Consider the following 22,564-nt stretch of genomic DNA (forward strand, 5'->3'; position numbering starts at 1 on the left):
CATTATCTGATTGCTTAGCTATGGTGCTGCAGAAAGCTCAGACACATACGGTAAGCTTTGCTATTGTGTAAACAAAATACCAACCCTGTGACTGCCAAGACTTCGAATGGACAATGCATCCTCAACTCCCTGATAAAAATAAAAACAAAAGTTTGTGAGTGACTGCATTAAGTTAGTGAGGAAAACGTATTAGAGGCAAGTTTATAGGTTATTACAAACCAGAGATGGACGGTGATGACTGGACCGGTGGGAATACCTGGCCCTTTCTGAATCTTCCTGGGAAAGGAGAAAGTACATGGAGAATTAATCACTGAACAGAGGGTTGTCTATCGGAACAACTGGGCGAAGGCAGGTCAGTTCAGAGCACAGCCGCACATTCCTTACAGCAAGCAGGTATTGACAATTCGGTTTCAAAAGCTGAGTCTGGGGCAGCCACATGCTTCAGTGGGAAAGAAAGTAGAGCTCATCTTGGAAATGTTTTATTTTAACAAGTTTATGTATGTCTGACCATTTGAAGAATGTAATCTATATATGACAAAGACAGCTCAATATACCAAGATAAAAATAAGAAAGTATTCTTAGAAATTGAGTTTAGCATTAAAAAGTAGACTTTTTATTTTTTTTTCATTGTGAATGTTAGTTTATGCAAGGCAAGAAATGTTTACTTTGTTAGAGATGTAATAAAGAGACAGTGTATTGCTTTTAAAAGATTTGGGTCACAATTTTCTGCTCACTACAAAGAATTTCTTTTTTTCCTTTTCTGGAAAAGAATAGCTAAATGAAATAGCCCCTGTGTGTGTATTGTTAATATGAAAAACTACTTATAATTACAATTAAATAAACATTTTAGAATTGATAAAGTTAATAACAGGTATGCCTTATGAAGATTGCAAAGAAAACTGGCCACAACCTAACAGTTGACTAAATTAAATGCAATTCTCAACTTTTCCATTCAGTTATTAGCATTGGAGCATTAAGTCTTGAGTCATGTGAAATCAAATAACTAGTCCCTAGAACCTAACCAACTGAAACAGTAAGAAACTTCTGATCTTTCAGATTTTCAAAGTCCAAAATATTAAAGTGATTTGCATTGACTAACGTCTATATACAATTGGTCCAAATGGGGTCACAGTGGATAACAGTGATGAATCAATATCTCCAACACCCCGTGGCCATACAGCATGATCATTATGCAGGTATAACAAATAGATGTGGCTATGTCTGATGACTCATTTCAAATACAGAAATAGGAATTCAACTAAAACACCACACTTAATGCCTTAGTTTAGTCATGACTTCGAGTATAATTGCAAAAAACTCCTGTGTGTCATCTGCTGTGTACATTGACACATTTGATCAAATCTGTTCAGAAGTCTACTCATAAGCAACCGTATGATTCAATAATATCTCTTAATATCCAACAGGATATTCTTATCTTTAAGAAAATTCATCATTGATTTACATTTCTGTTATATAATAGAAACAGGTAATCTGTAAGAAGCCAAGCAAAATTCTTCCCTTTCTTCAACTATCAGGAGATACCACAAAAGTTTTGGGGGCAGATGCATTAGCCCAGCAGTAGAGGTACAGTTTATTAAGTGGTGGCTAGTTCTAGGCTAGTTAGCTTGGTTAGTTTAAAGAGCCTGTGCTACAAAGGCAAATTAATTCTACATGCCCCCTCTCAATATTATTTGGGATACTAGAGTGACATACATGGTTTAATATTCAGCCTTCCTTTTTTATTCTGTCCTTTCTTTTCATTCCACCTACCACACAAGAGCACTTTTTAAAAGCCTACCTCTAAAAAGCACATCCCACTAAAGATGAATTCATATTTATTTTCAATTATATCTATTAAAAATAATCCTAAATAAAAATACGTTATTACATATTGATATACTGCTATATTAAACAGCTTTTCTTTTTAGCCACTTTTGGAAAATGTCCTAAAAAGACTTTAAAAGACTACAGAATACAATGTAAACCCCATACAAGCCAGCTAATTTGAAATGAGAGAATATAGCTTATTTTAGTCATAAACTATACTGTAAACCAGTACTGTCCAATAGAACTCTCTATAACAATGAAAATGTTCTGTTTGTACTGTCTAATAGAGTAGCCACTAGCCACACATGGCTATTGAGTATTTGAAATGCTAGAAGTGCAACTGAGAAACTAAATTTTTAATATTAATCAATTTAAACCTAAATGTAATTACACATATATGGCTAGTGGTTACTGTACAAACAGTAAGGCAAGTTCAAAGCTACTTTTTATTACACCAAAAAGACCCAATACACATAGTTTACTAAGAGTCTGCCACACAGCACTACTCTTACATAAAAAGACAGGTATTTAGGTAGTTTTTAACTACTCCCTCTACCTTGAATACTTCTGCAAAGTGGTAAATATGAAGCAAACAGAAGGAGACCCTTGCATAAAAGAAAAGACCCTAGCACCACCATAGAAGCTAGAAGGGTCCTTGATGATCAAACAGTCTGATCCCTTCAAAGTTATAAAGCTGGGACCAGCATTCAGTTCTTTTACTCACCAGACAACTGAACCATATAGATTCCATCCTACACTGGGAAACTCTATACTGGTTACATAGAAAGAACATTAAGAAAATAGCAATGTATCCTGATTTATACTCAGAGAGTTCTCCTTATCTGAAAGAACAGTTTCATTTCCCAGTTATAGTAGTATTTATTTTTATATTTTAAAATGTTTTTATTAATTTTTAGAGAGGGAGGAAGGGAGAGGAAGAGATAGAAACATCAATGATGAGAGAGAATCATTGGTCAGCTGCCTCCTGCACGCCCTATACTGGATTGGATCAAGCCCACAACCCGGGCATGTGCCCTAACCGGGAATCAACGGATGACCCACTGGTTCATAGGTCAACACTCAACCACTGAGCCACACTGGACGGAGTCTACAGTAGTATTTAAATTGCCAGTTGGCTTTTCTTGAATTAACAGAACCAGGGCCCTGCAGAAAAAAAAATTCAGCAAACTGTGGGGTTTTTTACGTGCCAATTACAAGGCAGAATATCCAGTTCTTCTAAGTCAGGAAAACAGTATGTATTCATTGTCCTGGGAGTCCTTATTAGTATAAAGGAACCTAGGCTGAACTTATAGGTCAATGCCTTAAAAATTGATGTATATTTCTTTAAGGTTTTCTGGAAATTACTCTTTGATACATTTAAATTAAACTAATGGAAATGAAACATATTCTTATTTTTAAAAGTTCACTTGAAGTGAGAATAACATGGTTTTATTGTTTAAAAACCAAAAGCCCGGTGAATACACATGGCCATCTTCTCTGTCAAGAAATAACACTTAAGGCAGGCTGGAGCCATTCACTCACTTTTAAGCTGCATGCTACTGATTAAGACAGCCTGTTTAAAAGGAGAATCATTGGCTAAACTAAAGATTATATGTTTGAAGGCTCAGAAAGACTTAGGCCTTTCTTGTAGGTCCTTTTGTAACAGAAAAACACAGATTCGGCTGCCTGCCACAACAAAAACCAAACTCATAAGACAGGTGGTTAGAGCAAAAGGAAAGAGGTTTATTCGGGTGCTGCAACCTGGGAGACTGGTGGACTGCTGTCTCAAAGACCATCTCGCCTTCCTGCTCAAGCCTATAGTTCTTATAGGCAGGGCTTTTTTATCTACCCAATTATCTTTCTAGCTTTTGGCATGCTCAGTTTAAGAGCCTCCCCCTGCACCATCTTGGCCAATGAGGGCGACACCCTGGCACTCACTGGGCTCCCAGTCTATGGCAGGGATGGTGGAACCTTTTTCTGCCAAAGGGCTGTTTGGATATTTATAACATCATTCATGGACCATACAAAATTATCAACTTAAAAATGAGCCTGCTATATTTGGTCAAATATTTAATTAACTCACCCCTAATGCCTTGGCAGGGCCAGACCAAATTATTTTGTAGGCCTAATATGGCCCAGACATTCCCCACCCCTGGCCTATGATAACATTTTCATCTTGCAATCCGTTAGCAAATGTGGTACTCTCCCATACCTTCAAATTCTGGCTCTGCCAATGACTAAGCAAGTTGTTTATTTCACCAATCCTGTATCATCTTATCTATAAAGTGGAGACAGTGATACCTATCTTATAATGTGAAATGAAAACATATGTAAAAACATTAGGACAATGTTCACATACAGAACACTCAAAGTAAGCTTCATTCCTGAGCCTCATGCCCTTGCTTTCCCTATTCACATTCCAACATCCCACCCCAGCACACACAAAAAGAATTCAGAAATTTTTTTCATATGGGAAGATTCTCCTTTTAATAACTGATAATCCTATTGTTTGTATATACATTATTTATTTTATTATAAATTTATTAGTAATTTATATTTCATATGGTGAGTATCACATGCCAACTTCTATTATACGCTCATTGACAGAAAGTAGCTAAAGAGACTAGAATAAGATAAAAAGTAAGATGAAATATCAGTTTGAAAGGAGTAAAAGCAAGTGTCAGAAGAGGTTAGAAGTGATAATTATTCCTATCTGAAACTAAACCCCATCTTCTCTGCATGCCCAAGTCTGAGCTATCATTCAGAACTTGGGTTAGCTGACACCTGCATCTAAGCCTCTAACCCAAATTGTCCCCCTTCCATGAAAATCTAGCGCACTCATTGCCTGAACTGCACACATTTCACAGAGACGAAACTACGTTTATCTTCATGGCCTCTGAGTATGAGAATCAAATATTAAACTTTTAATATAGGCTTTTTGCTTATAATGTTTTGGTTGACCCTAAGATATTAAAATCTTAGGCAATTTAATTTTAGAACTATAATACATAATTAAAAGAAGAAATTAAACTAATATTTCCATAGAAAATTGCAAGCAAAAGCGATTTCTTTTATTCACACAAAACATTCTCAATGCACCATTAGTAATATTAATCCAGTTACATGCAGAAGATACTTTACAGATTCCATTCCCAAATAATCAAACATGTATTTTCTCTCTTCTCTAAAATAGCACAAGGAGAAGTATGACAAAGTTTTAAATTTATAGGTCAATATAGTCATAAATATTTTAATTCTGGTTGTACCCTAAAATGCTGCTATAGAAGGGATTTTCTTATAAAAGTTGCTGACTTAGCAATAATTAGACAGTAGTTTTTAACCCTTTAGGGATCACACAGTCCTTTGAGTATCTGTTGCTAAAAATACACATGGGGATTATATATATATATATATATATATATATATATATATATATATATATATAATCTCCACACACACACACATACGTACACTAGTGTATATGTATATATTTTTTTCAAAATTTTGTGTGACATTTTATGACTTCATGTCCCAAGCCTATTCACATACCAAGTTAAGAACCCCTACAATAGGAGACAACTGGGAAGCTCATCAACATTGGAAAAAATTCAAAGTTAGGAATGATTCACAGTAACTAAATTCAAAGTTAGGAATGATTCACAGTAACTAATATTCACAATTTGCTCTTGTAGTTAACTAATTTGGGAGTTGTGGTAGAAGACTTGAAAAGGAAATGGGATTACTGAAAAATTAAGAGTAATTTTCAGAGGAGATGGAAGAATGACTCTCAATGAAGACCCTGCTAATTTAGTGTGTGTGTGTGTGTGTGTGTGTGTGTGTGTGAGAGAGAGAGAGAGAGAGAGAGAGAGAGAGAGAGAGAGAAGTAGGAGGGAGGGAGGGAGGGAGAGAGAGAGAGAGAGAAAGAAAGAAGAAGAGGAGGAGGAGGAGGAGGAGGAGGAGGAGGAGGGCAGGGAAGGAGGGAAAAGGGAGCAAGAGTCAGGGGGAGAGGAGGAGAAAGGGAGAGAGGAACAAATTGAAGGGAAAGAAGAACAAACCCATAGAAAGAAAAAATACTCATCTACTAAAATCTTTCTTGGTCAGAAGTATTCCTTAGATGAGTGTGAGGTTGTAGACTACAACAGAAATGGTTGGACTCTAAGTACAAATTTTGATCACTAAAGACAGAAGAGAGAATCTCTGACCTTTATGTTCAAACATGCCAACCACTTCTACTTTGCAAACTATTAGTCAATGTTTTACTTCAAGATTGCATTATTTCAGCAAGTGATCACAACATGCAGGACAGGCAATCCTGGCCTACCAGCCACTTGTGAATCTGTCCCCACTTCCGATCAAAGGAATGATGAGAATGCTACAAATGCAAAAGTTTCATAAACTAAAGAGTTTCCAAGAGTTACATTCTCTGAAAAGTCTTAAATTAATTGTATATATTTGCCCTGAAGTGCAGATTGTTGACTCAAAGTTACACATTCAAAATACAGAAAATTACTAAGCTAAATATGTTCAATAATAAGAGACATATGGTTCTCTGTAGTTTAGAGAACCATAAATAGAAGTTATATTTAATAATTATCTCCTTATAATTTACTATAACTTCAGGAGTATAAAAGAAAATGCATTGCAACGTTTTCGTTTCAAGTCAAGAACTGCATTCAATATTTAAAACTATATATGAGGTTAAAAAATATTACAACAGCCCTAACCAGTTTGGCTCAGTGAAGAGAGCGTCAGCCTATGGACTCAAGGGTCCTAGGTTTGATTCCGGTCAAGGGCATGTACCTTGGTTGCGGGCACATCCCCAGTAGCGGGTGTGCAAGAGGCAGCTGATGGATGTTTCTCTCTCATCGATGTTTCTAACTCTCTATCCCTCTCCCTACCTCTCTGTAAAAAATCAATAAAATATATTTTAAAAAATATTACAACATATTAACGATCTTTCTTTTTGTTTTTAGCTATAACAATATGGAAACTATACACTTCTCTTATTACATTAGCAGAAGATATACCACCAATGTCAAAATAAAGCGCTTAGTACTACCCTGCAGGTTTTCCCCCTTTATATTAATACAGCATCATAAATATGTTTATGGGAATTTTCAGAGTTAGGTCAATATCAGAGGAAAGGTTAAAAAAAAAAAGAGCATTTGCTTCATTTTTAAGGAGCCAAATCTCAATATACCTATTTTTAAAATTTGATTTGCTTTTCTTTCTGGTGATAAAAGAATACTGAAATTTATTAACTACAGAAAAGTATAAGTACAATTAATCATAATTCCAACATAGACAAAGTATTGATAGTAACCGCTTCTTTCTAGTAGTTTTTGATCCTATATATGGGTACCAGGCTTTGTAACACAAAATTGGAGTCTGACAAATCTTACAGTTTGTTGCTATTGTTGTTTTTCATTTTCTTACACGAATATTTTCTGCCGTTATTAAATATGCTTAAAAACTATAAGGTTGAGTAACGTCACAGTGCTTTACTGTGTAGATATCATAATATAATTAACTGAAATTCTAAGACATTTAGAACTATAGTAAATAACATAGCAAGAGTTATATGTGTTTGCCGTTATTATTTAAAACAAATTTCACATTTAACTTGCTGACGTATAATGGATTAAGATACAAACAACAGGTTACACTCTTCCCAGTGTTTCAAAGGGAACTAGATCTACTTCAGAAGTAAACTAGCCAAATATGTTTTTTGAGACTAGCATGAAATTAGGGTTATTCCCCTCAATTACCTCTTTTTGCTGTCGTTCCAGTTCTCTCATGCGTATATCTCTTGCTTCTGCCCGGGCAGCCCGTTTTGCTGCCAGCCTTGCCTCTGCCTGAAAAATAATATAAAGGTTAAGCTTTGTTTAAAAAGAGCTACCACCACTACCTCTACCCCGGGGGGAGAATAAGGAACAAATAAGACACGACCTTCCATGGGGTGGAGACTGGGGAGGGCAAGATATCCTCTATCAGCAGTTCGACTGACTTCAGTCAACTCCTTATATACTCATTTCTCTCTCCAGTCCCAGAGTCTCTCCTGAAATCCAGGCCTTCACCTTTAACTGCTTGCCTTGATTACTCATTCAAAACATTTCACACAATTCATTATGTCTCTCTCCAAACTTGCTTTTCCAGAATGTCTTTCCCTAGCAATTGAATCATACAAATTAGAAACATCAGAACAAACCTCTATTTCATTTTGCACATTGCCAATGTCCAGTTCCCAAGTATTATCAGTTCTCTACCACTGAGTTTCTCACAAACCTATCCTGGCCTTTTTTATTTCTGCTTGTTTCAGGAACTCTTCATATGTCTCTCTCTTTAAATTGAGATACAATTCACATATTATCAAACTCACCAATTAAAAGTTTGGTTCTGTGGTTTTTTTAGTATATTCACAGGGTTGCACAACTATCACTACTAATTCCAGTATTTGCCCACGTGTACCAGTTGCTCCCATCTGCGGCCATTCCTGGGCTCTACTGTGCTCTATTAAGCTCTCTTCAGTCTGTTTGCTTGGCAGAAGTATTCTCTCTTATTCAGCTAAAATATTACCTTCTATGAAGGCCCGATTCCCTCTTTCATTGAGTAATGCTGTATGCACATGCCTCTACTGTGGCTTCACTACGCTGCATTGAAGTGACATGCTCTGTCACCCCACAACTTGCATGCCTCAATGTCTGCTAAGTAAACAAAAGAATTTCAAGCCACCAGCCGAAGTCTCAAGGAAATGAGACCAGGAAATAGCTTGATACACCACATGAAACAAAAATCTTCTCTCTGGTTTCTATCTTGTAGTGGTTTCCTCTGTTCTTGGCCACATCCTAACTCTGATTTCAATCTCCCCTTCTGATATCTACAGCAGTTGTTTCTTCTCATTTGTTATATCCGTGCCCAAGCCTTATACTAAGAAGTGGTTCAGCCAATGTTTGAAAGGGTCTACTGTGTGTAAGCTATTATGCTAGATGCTAAAAATACAGAATAAGATATGACATCTCTGCCCTAAACAAGTTCACAATCTAATTGAGGGAGACAGAAACACAATGTTTACAAGGAGGGAAGCATGCAAGAGGGAGCAATTAAGTTATGCCTGGCAAGGTCATAGCAGGCTTCTAAGAGGAGGAGACAGTTTAATAGTTAACATTTATTCAACTACCCAATTTTGGAAATTTCCCAGTCAGCTTAATTGGCCTTTCAGTAGCAAAAACCCTAGGAAGTTACTGTAGTCTACCAACCTCCAGCTCTAAACACTGACATAAATTTTACACTGGCCTCTATCTTTTAAAAACCTATATCCCCACCCTGGCCAGTGTGGCTCAGTTGGTTGGAGGGTCATCTGTGTAACAAAAGGTTGTAGGTTCGATCCCCAGTCAGGGCACATACCCAGGTTGCAGGTTCAATCCTCTGTCAGAGGGAAAGTGGGAGGCAACCAATCAATGTTTTTCTCACATCGATGTTTCTCTCTTTCCCTGACTTCCTCTAAGATCAATTAAAAATAAAAATAAAAAAGACTATACCCCCACTTTCCTTTATTTTTTTTAAGTATGCTCTGCCTTCTCTATCCCTCTATGACTAAGCACCACTTTATTAGTAGAGTTTGGATTTACAGAAAAAGACTACAAGTCTAAGTTAGAGAGCAAATACATTTTTAAATTACAAAGTATCAATTTCCTGGGAAAATTTTTCAAACCTCTTTTTTTAATTTAAGAAAGCCATAACAATGTGTAGGAGTTCTCATCTCCATGTATATTAATTAGCTTTGTACTTGTAGCCTCCCTTAGAAATTTATCAAGAAGGCCAATTTCATTCTTCTAATATCTGTAGCCACTTCTGCACAATAGATACTAAAATGGGACTTCCCTCATCAAACCGAAATTATAGATCATTGAAATCTATTCTCGAACAAAACTTCTTTTACAACAAAAGGGAGAGGAACCATGACTACTGTGTAACAGAAAGAACGTGGATTTCTGAGTCACAAAAACACCCTTTCCCTCCCTTTGTCACTTAGTCAACTTGATCAAAACTCAGATGTTACTTCCCTTGGACATAGTCCTGAAGAAGGAAGGCCCCTGGACAAGCTGGTTCTTTAGATACACTGCTACCAGATGCCTAAGGCAGCGCGGATAGGAGAGACCAATCTAGCAGACAAAATGCGTGCTCTATACTTATACTCAGTGATTTTAACCTCTTCTTTCTCATGGCACACATAAACTAATTTTTAAATTCTGCAGCACACCAAAAAATATATATTTTGCCAACGTGACAAAAAAATAGGTATAATTTTGATTCATTCATTGTTGTGTTGGCATTTTTTATTTGACAATCTAAGGAAAAGAGGTCAGTGCCCCTGACTAAATAGTCAGGTATTGTAAGTTTTAAAAATTCTTGCAGCACACCAGTTGAAAATTGCTGCTTATAAAAAGAAAAACAAACAAAAAACCAACAAAACAAAACAAAAAGAAAATTGCTGCTTATAAAGATACATTTTTATACAGACCAATTATAGCTACACAAAGCATACTCCTGGGTAGTAACACTAGAATTCTCCCCTCAGAATACAATGACATGAAAGAGCTGCTACAGATTTAACACTACCTCACAAATGTAAAATAAATGGGACATCACAATAAAAGGCCACAAAAATTCACCCAAGTACAAAACAAAGTTGGATAAAAAGTTAAACAAAGAATTACCATTTGATCCAATAATTCCACTTCTGAATACATAGACCAAAGAATTGAAAGCAAAGATTCAAACAAATATTTGTAAACCAATATTCATAAGCAGCATCATTAATAAGAGTCCAAAGGTGGAAACAACCCAACTGTCCATCAACAGATGAATGGATAAACAACGTGAGTTATACATGTGTATGGAAAAGGGTGCAGTAATAAACCATAAATTCTTTACTGTACAGGTCATGCCATGGTGGGTAGTCAGGCCCCAGACCTGTAACTTCTTTAGTGAAAAGTTTTTAAGCAAACCCTATCTATTGTTCTTGCGCATCAAGGTGAACATAACTTTGAAATGCCAGAAGTAATACCCTCCAAGGCGTGTAACCACGCTCAAGAAAGCACATAATCTGGTTAACTATCATGTAATCCAATCCCACCTTGCTTTCTTCCGCCTTCACATAATCTTCCTTACATTCCCTCCTTAAATTCTAAATGCGTAAAAGAAACCGAAACTGTTATTCTGGGGAGCATTGAAATCTTGCTCTCTAGCATATGTTATTAGTTTTGACTCAAACTCAAAAATTTCCCATAGTTTGAGTGTTTTTACACAGCTATACAGACACATAAAATATTATTTGGCCTTACAAAAAAAGAAACTTGACACATGCTAAAACAAGTGCAGCCTCTACTGAAAACAGCTTAGCAGTTCCTCAAAACATTAAACATTGACAATAATATCCAGCAACCACCTCCAGATATGCACCTAAGAACATATGTCCACACAAAATCTTGTACATGAATGTTCATTAGCAGCATTATTCACAATAGTCTAAAAAAATTAAAACAAGCCAAATGTTCATCACCTGATGAATGGGTAAACAAAATGTGGTCTTATCCATACAATGGAATATTATTCAGCTATAAAAAGAAAAACTGATAGAGGCAGGCTACAACATGGATGACCTTAAAAACATGCTAAGTGATAAAAGCCAGACACAAAAAGACACACTGCATAATTCTATTTATATAAAATGTGCAGAATAGACAAATCCAGAGGCTGGGACATGGGGAACATGGAGAGTGATTGCTAATTGTTATGGGTTTTCTTTTTGTGCTGATAAAACATTCTGCAATTAGAAAGTGGTGAGTGCTGCACATCCTTGTGAATGGACTAAACACCACTGAAATTGTATACTCTAAAATAACAAATGTTATGATATTTAACTTATATCTCAATTTTAAAATTTTTAGCAAAGAGTACTGGGTACATAAAAAAAATACAATGCCGAAGATAAACTAATAGTAAAATATGCAACATTTCAGTATATAAAATTCAATAAATAAAACAGGAGAAAAGAAATCTATCTAGTGATCTAGTACATTTGGAAAATGCCAACTTACACTTTTTTTTTAATCAGTCTTTATGAATTTCCAAGACAGGGATAAAATAATAAAGCATTTTTCAGACTTACATGACCACACTACGAAATAAACCCTAAGTAATTCTTCAAGGATTGTATTCCAAGGAACACATGTGGGAAATAATGATTAAACTTAATGGCAGTATACCAGAATCCAATTCAAACTATACTAAATTCTGTTAAGGGGTAACCTTACCTCTGATTTTAATATTTCTACCAGAGGTTCTCAACCTGTGGGTCGCGACCCCTTTGGGGTCGAACGACCCTTTCACAGGGGTCGCCTAAGACCATCGGAAAACACATATATAATTACATATTGTTTTTGTGACTAATCACTATGCTTTAATTATGTTCAATTTGTAACAATGAAAATACATCCTGCATATCAGATATTTACATTACGATTCATAACAGTAGCAAAATTACAGTTATGAAGTAGCAACGAAAATAATTTTATGGTTGGGGGTCACCACAACATGAGGAACTGTATTAAAGGGTCGCGGCATTAGGAAGGTTGAGAACCACTGATTTATACAATTAAATTAACGTTATCAGAATAATCTCATAATCAAAACCCAAACTTTCAAAATAATATGGAAGATAATATAACTACTACCGTTTCAGCAGTTACCTAGGCAAAGCTAGATGCTTATTTGTCTTTAATCCACAAACTAACTCCTTGAGGTACGGAAAGGTTCAGTAACTTGCCCAACAGTCCTTGGCCAGCAAGTACTGGAGCTGAGATTCACATCCTAAGAATCTGACTCTAGTTAACACTCTTAACCATGTTGCCACACTTGTATCTTTAAACCCAAAGTATAAGAAAGAGCATATCCTTAGACAAATAATAAAGGTTTACTTTGGTTAAATTATCCTAAGATTTTTCAACTTAACATAAATTCTTTCTTTTCAGAGAAATAGTACCATTCTGGTTCTTATTTCTTTGACCATGACTTTACTACCCCCAACGTAGGTAATCTCCTTTGCTGCACAGCCTTTCATCTTCTTATTCCATATTTTCACTTACCAGCCAATGAGAATGACTCAAATCCAACATCTCAACCTCTGACCAAAATCAAAGTCAACATTTCTGTCTAGTGGGTCTCTTATTAATAAACTTAGAGTGAATAAAAGCAAACTCCTTTTCCCCCAGTGAAGAGGGCTTGCTTCTCTATTTTCCAATCTACAGAAATGAAACCCGTGTTACATTTGTTCCAAACACAAGTTCTCGGGGCCTCCTACTTCCTAACCAAATCTTCCTGTTCAAGGTCCCTGGAATCCAATCTTTCATTTCCATTCCAACACTTTTCCTCTTCTAAGCATTCTGTTTCCTAATTCCAACTTCCCTTTATCCATTTCAACTCTCCTCCGCCCTTGATATTCCATACTATAAATTGTTGAATTAATCTGCCTGCAACACCAAGAAACAATCGAAATAAAACATCCTAAAGTAAAATCTGATTAGCCATAATATATTTTATGATGCCCAATATGCAAAAGCATCCTTATACTTTCTGAATTTTAAATGTGAATTCTGTTACTGCTTCAGATAAACACAGAACTAAAGTAAATTTGCTGTAGTTCCCAGGAGTACTGCAAATAAGCTCAACTAAGGCCAATCCTATTATAATGCTTCCATTTGTCCAGTAGGTCTACAAGTAAGGCAGGATCTATCCAATCCACTGGACAGTGCTTACTGTTTCCTTGGAATATAATCCACAAGTCAAATTTCATTTGGGAGTATTATTGGGGGGAAAAAAGCTATGTTTAGAATTATGTTATATAACAATAAACTAATAAATTTATATATTGTTATCTAACATAAAGCCCATCCTCCCCAGGGAATTTGCCCAACTATCTGATCTCTCTTCTGTCTTTATTTTCCCACTCTATTGGTTTGTTCCTCTCATCATAAGTAGGTTCTCTTATCTTTAAAAAAACAAACGAAAAATACCATCTGGTTAAATTCCACCTTGTCTTCTCTTTATAACTAACTTTTCTACTGGCACCTCCCTCCTTAATTCTCACTCGCATCAAATGACTGCATTCTGGCTTCTGTCCAAATCACTTTATTGAAATTGCTCATGCAAAAGTAACTAATGACCGCTAACTACCAAACCTAGTAAAATTTTTCTATTCTTATCTCACTTGTCCTATCTGACTTCAAACATCAATGATCACTCAATTCCTTCTTTAAAATCTCACCTCCTGGCTTTCTGCAATACCAGTCTTTCCTGGTTTTCCTTTTGACTCTCTGACCTCTCTTCCTCAGAATCATTCATATATAGGTTCATTTTCCCCTGCTAGCTCCTTAAATTTAATATAATAAAAGCTTCCAGGCCTGATCTCACTTTTTTCACTCCATGTTCCCGGCCTGAGTAATATTGGTAGTTTGCAAATCTTTATGTCCAAACCAGCCTTTCTTCCACAGTCCCTGATCAAACTGGCTCTTAAACACTGGGGCTGTGTGTCCCATTCCCCTACCTCTCTCCAACCATACTGCACTATTATTCTGGTAGTTTCTCACATGGTTCTAGTTGTTTCATACCCCTGTGCCTGTAAAGTGCTTAGGAAACAATACACAAAAATCCATAAAACAAGGGAGAACTTTTATTTATTTTTAAAGAATATTATTGAAATTTAGAGAAACAGAAAGGAAGGGAGAGGGAGAGAGAGAGAGAAGCATTGATGTGTGAGAGCGATGCATGCTCTCTACCGGGGATTGAGCCCCCCACCTGGGCATATGCCTTGACCGGGAATCAAACCAGCAACTTTTTAGTACGTGGGACAATGCCCAACCGAACCACACCAGCCAGGGCTATATTAGAACTTTTAGAAAATGAACAGGAAGAATATATTATTATTTTATTAAAGTGTTCCCCTGTTGTGGTGGGGAGATAGGCCTGGGAGTGGGGAGTGAAACAAAGGGTCCTGAACTTGGTTTATAATGTCTTCTTTCTCTCTTCCTGCCTCTTTGTAAAGAAAAGATCAGAAACAACTGTCATAAAATGTTGGTATCAGTTAATATAGGGTGGTGGACTCATGGACACATATATTATCATCAAAACCTTTCAGCATTTACTATTTTTCCAGAGAGAATAATACATCAAAACATACACTCCTGTATCTTTATAAAAAGGGGGTAACGTGGGGATAAGGACACATATGTAATATCTTAAACAATAAAAAATATATATATTTATTTAAAAAAAAAATTTAAAAAAATCCAAAAAAAAAAAAAGGGGGGGAAACCTTGCCCTGATCAGTTTGGCTCAGTGGATAGAGCATCAACCTGCAGACTGAAGGGTCCCAGGTTCGATTCCAGTCAAGGGCATGTACCTTCGTTGCGGGCACATCCCCAGTAGGGAGTGTGCAGGAGGCAGCTGATCGATGTTTCTCTCTCATCAATGTTTCTAACTCTCTATCCCACTCCCTTCCTCTCTGTAAAAAACCAATAAAATATATATATATATTTTAAAAAGGGAAACCTCTAGTTTTAAAGCTTTTGCCTACTGTGATCATGTAACAGTTTTAAAGAAAGGCAAATTAAATTTCATAATGCACTGACTGAACCATGTCTGTAATTGTCAGCCTACATGTATATCCATAATATAAAACCCATGCAACTGGCATGAGTTATAGGTATAATCTGGACCTTTACAGACTATGCTTAAATTTCAAGGAATCTGAAACACAAAATTCTAAGAAGTAAAACATTCATGGAAAATGACTAATTCAGGTAGCTAAGACTCAGAGTTTACTGTGTTTAATTTTGTTTATTCTTCCATGGCACTCATGCCAAAGAACCCTGAAAGTCAAATTAAGAGACATAATATTTATTGTGTTGCTATGGTTTCCAAATTAACAAATAAAAATCATCACTCAATTTCCTAGCAACATCCCTTTAGTAGAAAATCTTAGGTTGCATTTTTCTTAGATCTTACAATATAATTACATTGCACCACCTTTTTAAAAGCTTTAACCCATTTTCTTCTGCTGTCAAACTATATCTGCCTTTTATTCAAAGACCTTTTGATAGCAAAATATTCTTTTGGAATCAAAGAGGAAATTTAAGATTATAGACTTTAGTACTGAGGTCTAAGTACAACCCAATAAAAAGATAGTACAGGAAAACTGAAACTTTTAATCTACAATGACATATCTAACCGAAGGAGAAAATATGAATCAGTTCTAGCAGATATACTGGGGGTAGAGGGGAGGTTTTGCTAGTACAGTGTATTGTCTTCACATTTAGGTTAATGATACTATGTTATTTGAATTTTACCCCCAAATTCCTCTAAGTCACAGGAATGGTGAAGATTATGACATTGAACATTATACCAAATATTTTTCCAATCATAATGACACAAAACTAAGTCTTTGCTTTTAATAATCCTCCCTTCATTCTGGTTAGAGGGACAAATCAAGGGACAGAGAGATTTGAGAGTAACACTGGATGGAATAAAGAGAGATCTGCCCTTGATGGGCATTGGCTGAATTCATGCACTAATACCGACAAAAGGAATCCCAAATGACTGAAGAACAACTTAGATTTACACTTTCAAAGTATTTGTCTAATAAAATCAATAAGTACAAAGAGGGGGATATTTTATTTATTTTTTAACTGAGTAGAAATGGAAAGAAAAACATATACTTTTTAGAACTCTGAAAAAGTAACTCACATTTTAGAATCTCTTAAAAATTTTTGTGTACCATCACTGAGAACATTTAAAGGTATTTTAAATAAGAGCAATTCTGCCTCCTGTGGAGTTACTTTTTCAGACGAATCCAATTTGCATGGAGCAATCTGAACCAAACACACAATGATCAAAAAAGTGTCAGAGCTCAATGGCTCAATGGATAGAACGTCAGCCTGCGGACTGAAAGGTCCCAGGTTCGATTCCGGTCAAGGGCATGTACCTTGGTTGTGGGCACATCCCCAGTAGGGAGTGTGCAGGAGGCAGCTGATCAATGTTTCTAACTCTCTATCCCTCCCCCTTCCTCTCTGTAAAAATAAATAAATAAAATATATATTTTTAAAAAGTGTCAGAATTAAGAAAGACTCGAGACTGGACTTTGAAATCTTAGCTCTTTAGGGCTCTACTTGAGGAGTGATTTTCTTCAACTCTACACCTTCTCCCTAGGAAATTTCATCCACCCTCTTGATTTCAATTACCTTCTACATGCTGACAAGTCTCAAAAGATCTATCTTCAGCACAAACCTCTCCTTTGACCTCTTGGTCGACATTCCCAAAACTACCTCTTCAAAATCTCCACTTACATGCCTCACAGGCACCTTAACTCAACACATGCCAACACAAATACATGATCTTCCTTCCCCAAACCTCCTCCCCACTCTAATGTTCCCTACTACCCACCCAGATGCACAAGCCAAAACTTCCCCTGGCTGCTATACAACCATAGTCACACACTGACTGTCCAACTACTTACCTCTTCCTTCCAACCACCTCTCATCATCCCCACTGTCATCACTCTAGGCCAAGCCACCACTGCCTCTACAAGTCTTAGGAGTCCTCTCCCTCATCTAATGATGCCTCTTTCTGCTATAATATCAAACTTACAGTAAAGTCATCCTCATATGGCACAAATTTGATCATGTCGTACCACTACTTAAAATCCTTCAATGTTTTTCCACTGCTCTCATGATAGACCAAAATCCTAAACAGATTCTGTAAGTTCCTATCAGGGTTCTCAACCTTGCCCTATTGACAATTAGGCCAGTTAATTTTTCATTTGGGGGTGGTGGGGAAGGTTTACTATACACTGTAGGATGTTTTAGCAGTATCCCTGGCCTCTACCCACAAATGTCAGGAGCACACCCCCTTGTCTCTCCTTCCACACCCCTTGTGACAGGCAAAAATATCTCCACACTGCTAAATGTCCCCTGGGGGACAAAATGACCCTTGGTTGAGAACCACTGGCCTGCATGTTCTGGCACCTGTAACTAACCTCTGGCTACTCTCCTTTTTGCTGTCTAGGTTATTGACAGTGATATTATGTGAGGCACAACAGATCAGAGTGCAGAAGCCCAAATGTAAATTTCAGCTCTACCTCTTTCTAGTAACTGCAAATTACTTCCCTTCTCCATGCATTGGATTCATCCTTGATAAATGAGAATAGTAGACTCAACAGAGGTATGAGGATTAAATACATTTAAAGTACTTAGAACAGTGCCTGGCTTATAACAAGAGCTCAGTAATGTCAGCTGTTATTTTTGTTATCTGAATTCTCAATATTCTTTCAGCTCAAAAACTTGTCCCTTAGAGTTCCCTCTGACTGGAAAGCTCTTCCCAACATCTGACAATTCCCTTCCCACCCACACCCCTGCCCCACCACCTAAATAATTGCACTCATCCTTCAAAAACTATTTGAAATCATTTCTCAAGAATGCCTTCCCAAAACCTGAGTTGTCCTGTCACACACTCTATAATAAAACCATTTACTATTCACGCAAAGCACTTGACACAGTTAAATTGTTCTCTCAATTCCAAGAATACCACTGATTGTGACATATACTGACATACACTGACAATCACAGCTTTCGATTTCAGAAAAGAAATCACCATACTAAATGTAGACGTTAATTATGAAAGAAAAAAGGAGCTGAAAATTGAGGAACCAGTCCATTAGGTAATTACTTGCTTTATGTCTATTATCTTTTCTAGACTCTAAGCTACATAAGGGAAATGACATGTTAGCCCTTTCCATCCCATATCCTCTGTACCTGACACACCATCTGTGAAGAGTAGATGCTCAATAAACATTTACTGAATGAATGACGTTCAGAATTCATGGCTGTTTATTTGTTTTTAAGATTTTTTTATTTTTAGAGAGAGCAGAAGGGAGGAGAAAGAGAAGAACATCAATGTGAGTGCAAAACATCAATCAGCCACCTCCTTCACGACCCCTGCTGGGATGGAACCCACAACCCAGGCATGTGCCCTGACTGGGAATCAAACCAGTAATCTTTCAGTGCACGGGATGACACCCAATCAACTGAGCCACACCGGCCAGGACCATGTTTTTAATTCTCACCCGAGGATATTTTTTCCATTAATTCTTAGAGAGAGTGGAAGGGGGGGGGGGGGGGGACAGAGAGAGAGAGAAACACTGATGTGAGAGAGACAACCTAGGTACATGTTGTTGACCAGAATCAAACCTGAGACCCTTCTGTCTTAGGGCCAACACTCTAACCACTGAGCAAACCTGCTAGGGCCAGGCCATGTTGGAATAAACAAACAAAACAAAACAAAAAAACCTCTATTCTCTCCCAGCCAGGTGACTCAATTGACTGGAGTGTCACCTTGTATACCAAAAAGGTTGTGGGTTCAGTTCCTGGTCGTGGCACACACCTAGGTTGCGGGTTCAGTCCCTGGTCAGGGGGTGTACAGGAGAAAACCGATCTCTCTCTCTCTCTCTCTCTCTCTCTCTCTCTCTCTCTCTCTCTCTCTTTCTCCTCCTCCCTCAATCCCTCCCTCCCTCAAACCAATAAACATCCTAAGGTAAAGAATAAAGAACAACCACCCTATTCTCAAATAAAACATGGCATTAATGTTCTTAATTACTGCTGATTATAATTCTTCTCTGCATTCTTTAAAAATATTTTTATTGATTTTTAGAGATCAATTGAGCCACACAAGCCAGGGTGAGTCTTTGCATTTTTAAAAGCTAGTATCCTTGCCCTGGTAGGTGTGACTCAGTGGTTAGAGCATAGGCACGAGTACCTATTCCCATAGGTTCAATTCCCAGTCAAGGGCACATACATGGGTTGCAAATTCGAACCCCACCCCATCAGGGTGCGTGTGGGAGGCAACCAATCAATATGTCTCTCTCAAATCAATGCTTCTCTCTCTCTCTTTCCCCCCTCCTCCTTTTGGTTCCTCCCCTCCCTTCTACTCTCTCTGAAAATCAATGGAAAAAATATCCTAGGGTGAGGATTAACAACAACAACAATAATAATAAAGCTGGTATCCCTGCTGTATTTTATCCTTAACTTGCCAAGACCTAAAAATGAATAAATTATTCAAATAAAATAGCAAGATAACGATGAAAAGATCATTAGCTCTACTGAGCAATCAAGACTATCATTCCATACAACAATAACAATGAACAATATCTTTTAAACTAAGCACAAATGTTCCTTTTGTATCTTTCTCAGGCTGCGAAACCACAAATTTTTGGTTCCCATTACTGGATGCCGACAATGGCTATTACCTCCTTAGGCAGCAAAATGAAATCTAATCGGTGTCCATTAACAAATAAATAGATAAACCATATTTAGGATATACATACAATGAAATATTATTCCGTCATATAAAGGAATTAAGTCACTTAAAGGGGGGTGCAGGAATGAAATTCTGATACATGCTAGAACATGGGTAAATTTTGAAGACAGGATGATAAGTGAAATAAGCCAGACACAAAAGGACAAATACTATATAATTCCACTTATAAAATATCTAGAAAAGTCAAATGCAAGAGACTTATAGTAAATTAAAAGTCTGCCTGGCTGGTGTGGCTCAATGGTTGAGCACCAGATACCTATGAACCAGGAGGTCATGGTTCGATTCCCTGTCAGGGCACATGTCTGGATTGCAGGCTCAATCACCAGTAGAGGGCAGGCAGGAGGCAGCCGATCAATGATTCTCATCACTGATGTTTCTATTTCTCTCTCCCTCTCCCTTCCTTGCCTTCCTGTTTCTGAAATCAGTACAAACATATTTTTAAAAAATAAAATAAAATGAATGCTTAAAAAAAAAAGTTACCAGGGGCTGGGAGAGAGGGAAGTAGAAAGTTATTGCTTAATGGTTACAGAATTTCTGTGTAGAGTGATGAAAAGATTTTAGAAAGATAGTGGTGATGGTTACACAACAGAGTGAATGTAATTAATGGCACTAAACTGTAGACTTAAAAATGGTTAAAATGGCAAATTTTGTTATATGTATTTTAACAACTTTAAATAACTAATAATGTAATATACCAAAACCATTGGTATATTTGAATTACATACTTCCAATGGGTGAATTATGTTATGTGAATTATATCTCATTAAGCTATTAAAAAATGAAATCCTAAAGTTCTAGCAGCACAAATGTTAAACAGCCATAGAGCTTTCTTTCCTCCTTATTATTACAAGTAGGTTTATGCACCAAATATGTACACGTGTAAATTCTGCTCAACAAAAATGTCTCTAAACACTATTTGCTAGACTCTAACTCCTATAAAACATGTTCAATTTCTATGCCTCTCACTGATTTTTTTAGAATTAAAAGAACTGTGCATTATGAGCATTAATTTTCTTTAGGTCATGGATCTTGAAAGAAATCACAGAATTTCAGAGCTGGAAGGATTCTCAGCTCATCCAAAAACTAAAAGAGAGAGATCCAAGATGGTGGCGGAGTAGGTGGAAGTTGCACTCACCTCCTCTCAGGACCAAACTGGAATTACAACTAAAATATAGAACAATCAACCTGAATAACCAAACTGAAGACTAGCTGAACAGAAGTCTTATAACCAAGGATTTACAGAAGCCACATGGAAACTGGTAGGAAGGAAGAGATGAGAAGTGGGCTGGCCCCACTCTCACAGATGGTGGCTGAGAATCTGGAAAGATCCCTCAGCTGCCAAGGTTCCCCCTTAGGAGCGAGGGGGTGTCAACGCCATGCCAGGCTCTGCTGCCCAGAGTGCCAGAGCCAGGAAGAAGCACCCACATAACATCTGGCTATGGAGTTCAGTTGGCATTCTGTCCGCCAGGGAGATAGGAGTCTGCTTGAAACCTAGGCACCTTCTTTTTAAAAAAAAAAAAAAAAATTTTATTGATTTTTAGAGAGAGGAAGGGAGGGAGGCAGAGAGAGAAAAAAACATCAATGAGAGAGATAAAAACATCAATGAGAGAGAAACATCATCAGTGGGCTGCCTCCTGCACACCCCACTATTGAGATGAAGCCCACAACCCAGACCTGTGCCCTGATAGGGAATCAAACCGGTACCTCTTGGTTCTTGGGTCAATGCTCAACTGATGAGCCACACCAGCTGGGCTCAGCATCCTCTTAAAGGGCCAATACACAAAATCTTGTTTGCAGCCACTCAACCTGAACTCATACCCTGCTGAGGGAGTCACCTGTCTGGGCCCAAGGTGTAGAGGTCTGGGCAGACTCAGAGGATATCAAAGACTGAGTAGTGTGGCTCTAGGGTGGGAACTATTTCTCCCATCTTGCCAAGAACCTTACCAGTGGCTCCCCTTCACAAAGATGCACTAGTCCCACCCATCAAACTCGCAGCAGCCCCACCCTCTGGACTCCCAGAAAACCCTCTCTCCTGATTCCTGGCAGATCACCTTGCTGAGATAAAGCACTCCAAGAGATCCAGGCAAAATCCAGAACAAACTGAGATGTGGTTCTGGAACATAAGCCATTCCCCCCACCTTGCTGAGTGCCTGAGGAGTGCCTCCCCCTCACCAGAGATCCACTAGCCCCACCCTGTGGATTCCCCACAGCCCGGCCCTGCTGAGCTCAAGCTCTCCAGGAGGTCTAGGTAAAATCCAGGCCAGACTGATTGGTGTGGTTCTAGCACAGGGGCTATTTTTCCCTTGCACAT

At 37.5% G+C, this 22,564-nt stretch overlaps 1 protein-coding gene across 50 annotated transcripts in view; it reads right to left on the reverse strand.

Moving 5' to 3' along the window:
* The window catches only part of LRRFIP2 (LRR binding FLII interacting protein 2), a 99,828-nt gene that overhangs the window by 56,272 nt on the left and 20,992 nt on the right, over positions 1–22,564 (reverse strand). For 39 of the 50 annotated variants that reach the window (XM_036332976.1, XM_036333007.1, XM_036332994.1 and 36 more), the window contains 4 exons: positions 7,596–7,682; positions 6,149–6,199; positions 220–276; positions 85–129 (listed from right to left, as the gene is read on the reverse strand). In XM_036332976.1, the coding sequence (XP_036188869.1) occupies positions 85–129; positions 220–276; positions 6,149–6,199; positions 7,596–7,682 (240 nt within the window). The remainder of the gene's footprint in view (positions 1–84; positions 130–219; positions 277–6,148; positions 6,200–7,595; positions 7,683–22,564) is intronic. The other 11 variants (XM_036333028.1, XM_036333023.1, XM_036333030.1 and 8 more) reach the window with 3 other exon arrangements.

Source organism: Myotis myotis, unplaced genomic scaffold (genome assembly GCF_014108235.1).
Source record: "Myotis myotis isolate mMyoMyo1 unplaced genomic scaffold, mMyoMyo1.p scaffold_m19_p_13, whole genome shotgun sequence".
In the NCBI taxonomy this organism is placed as follows: Eukaryota; Metazoa; Chordata; class Mammalia; order Chiroptera; family Vespertilionidae; genus Myotis; species Myotis myotis.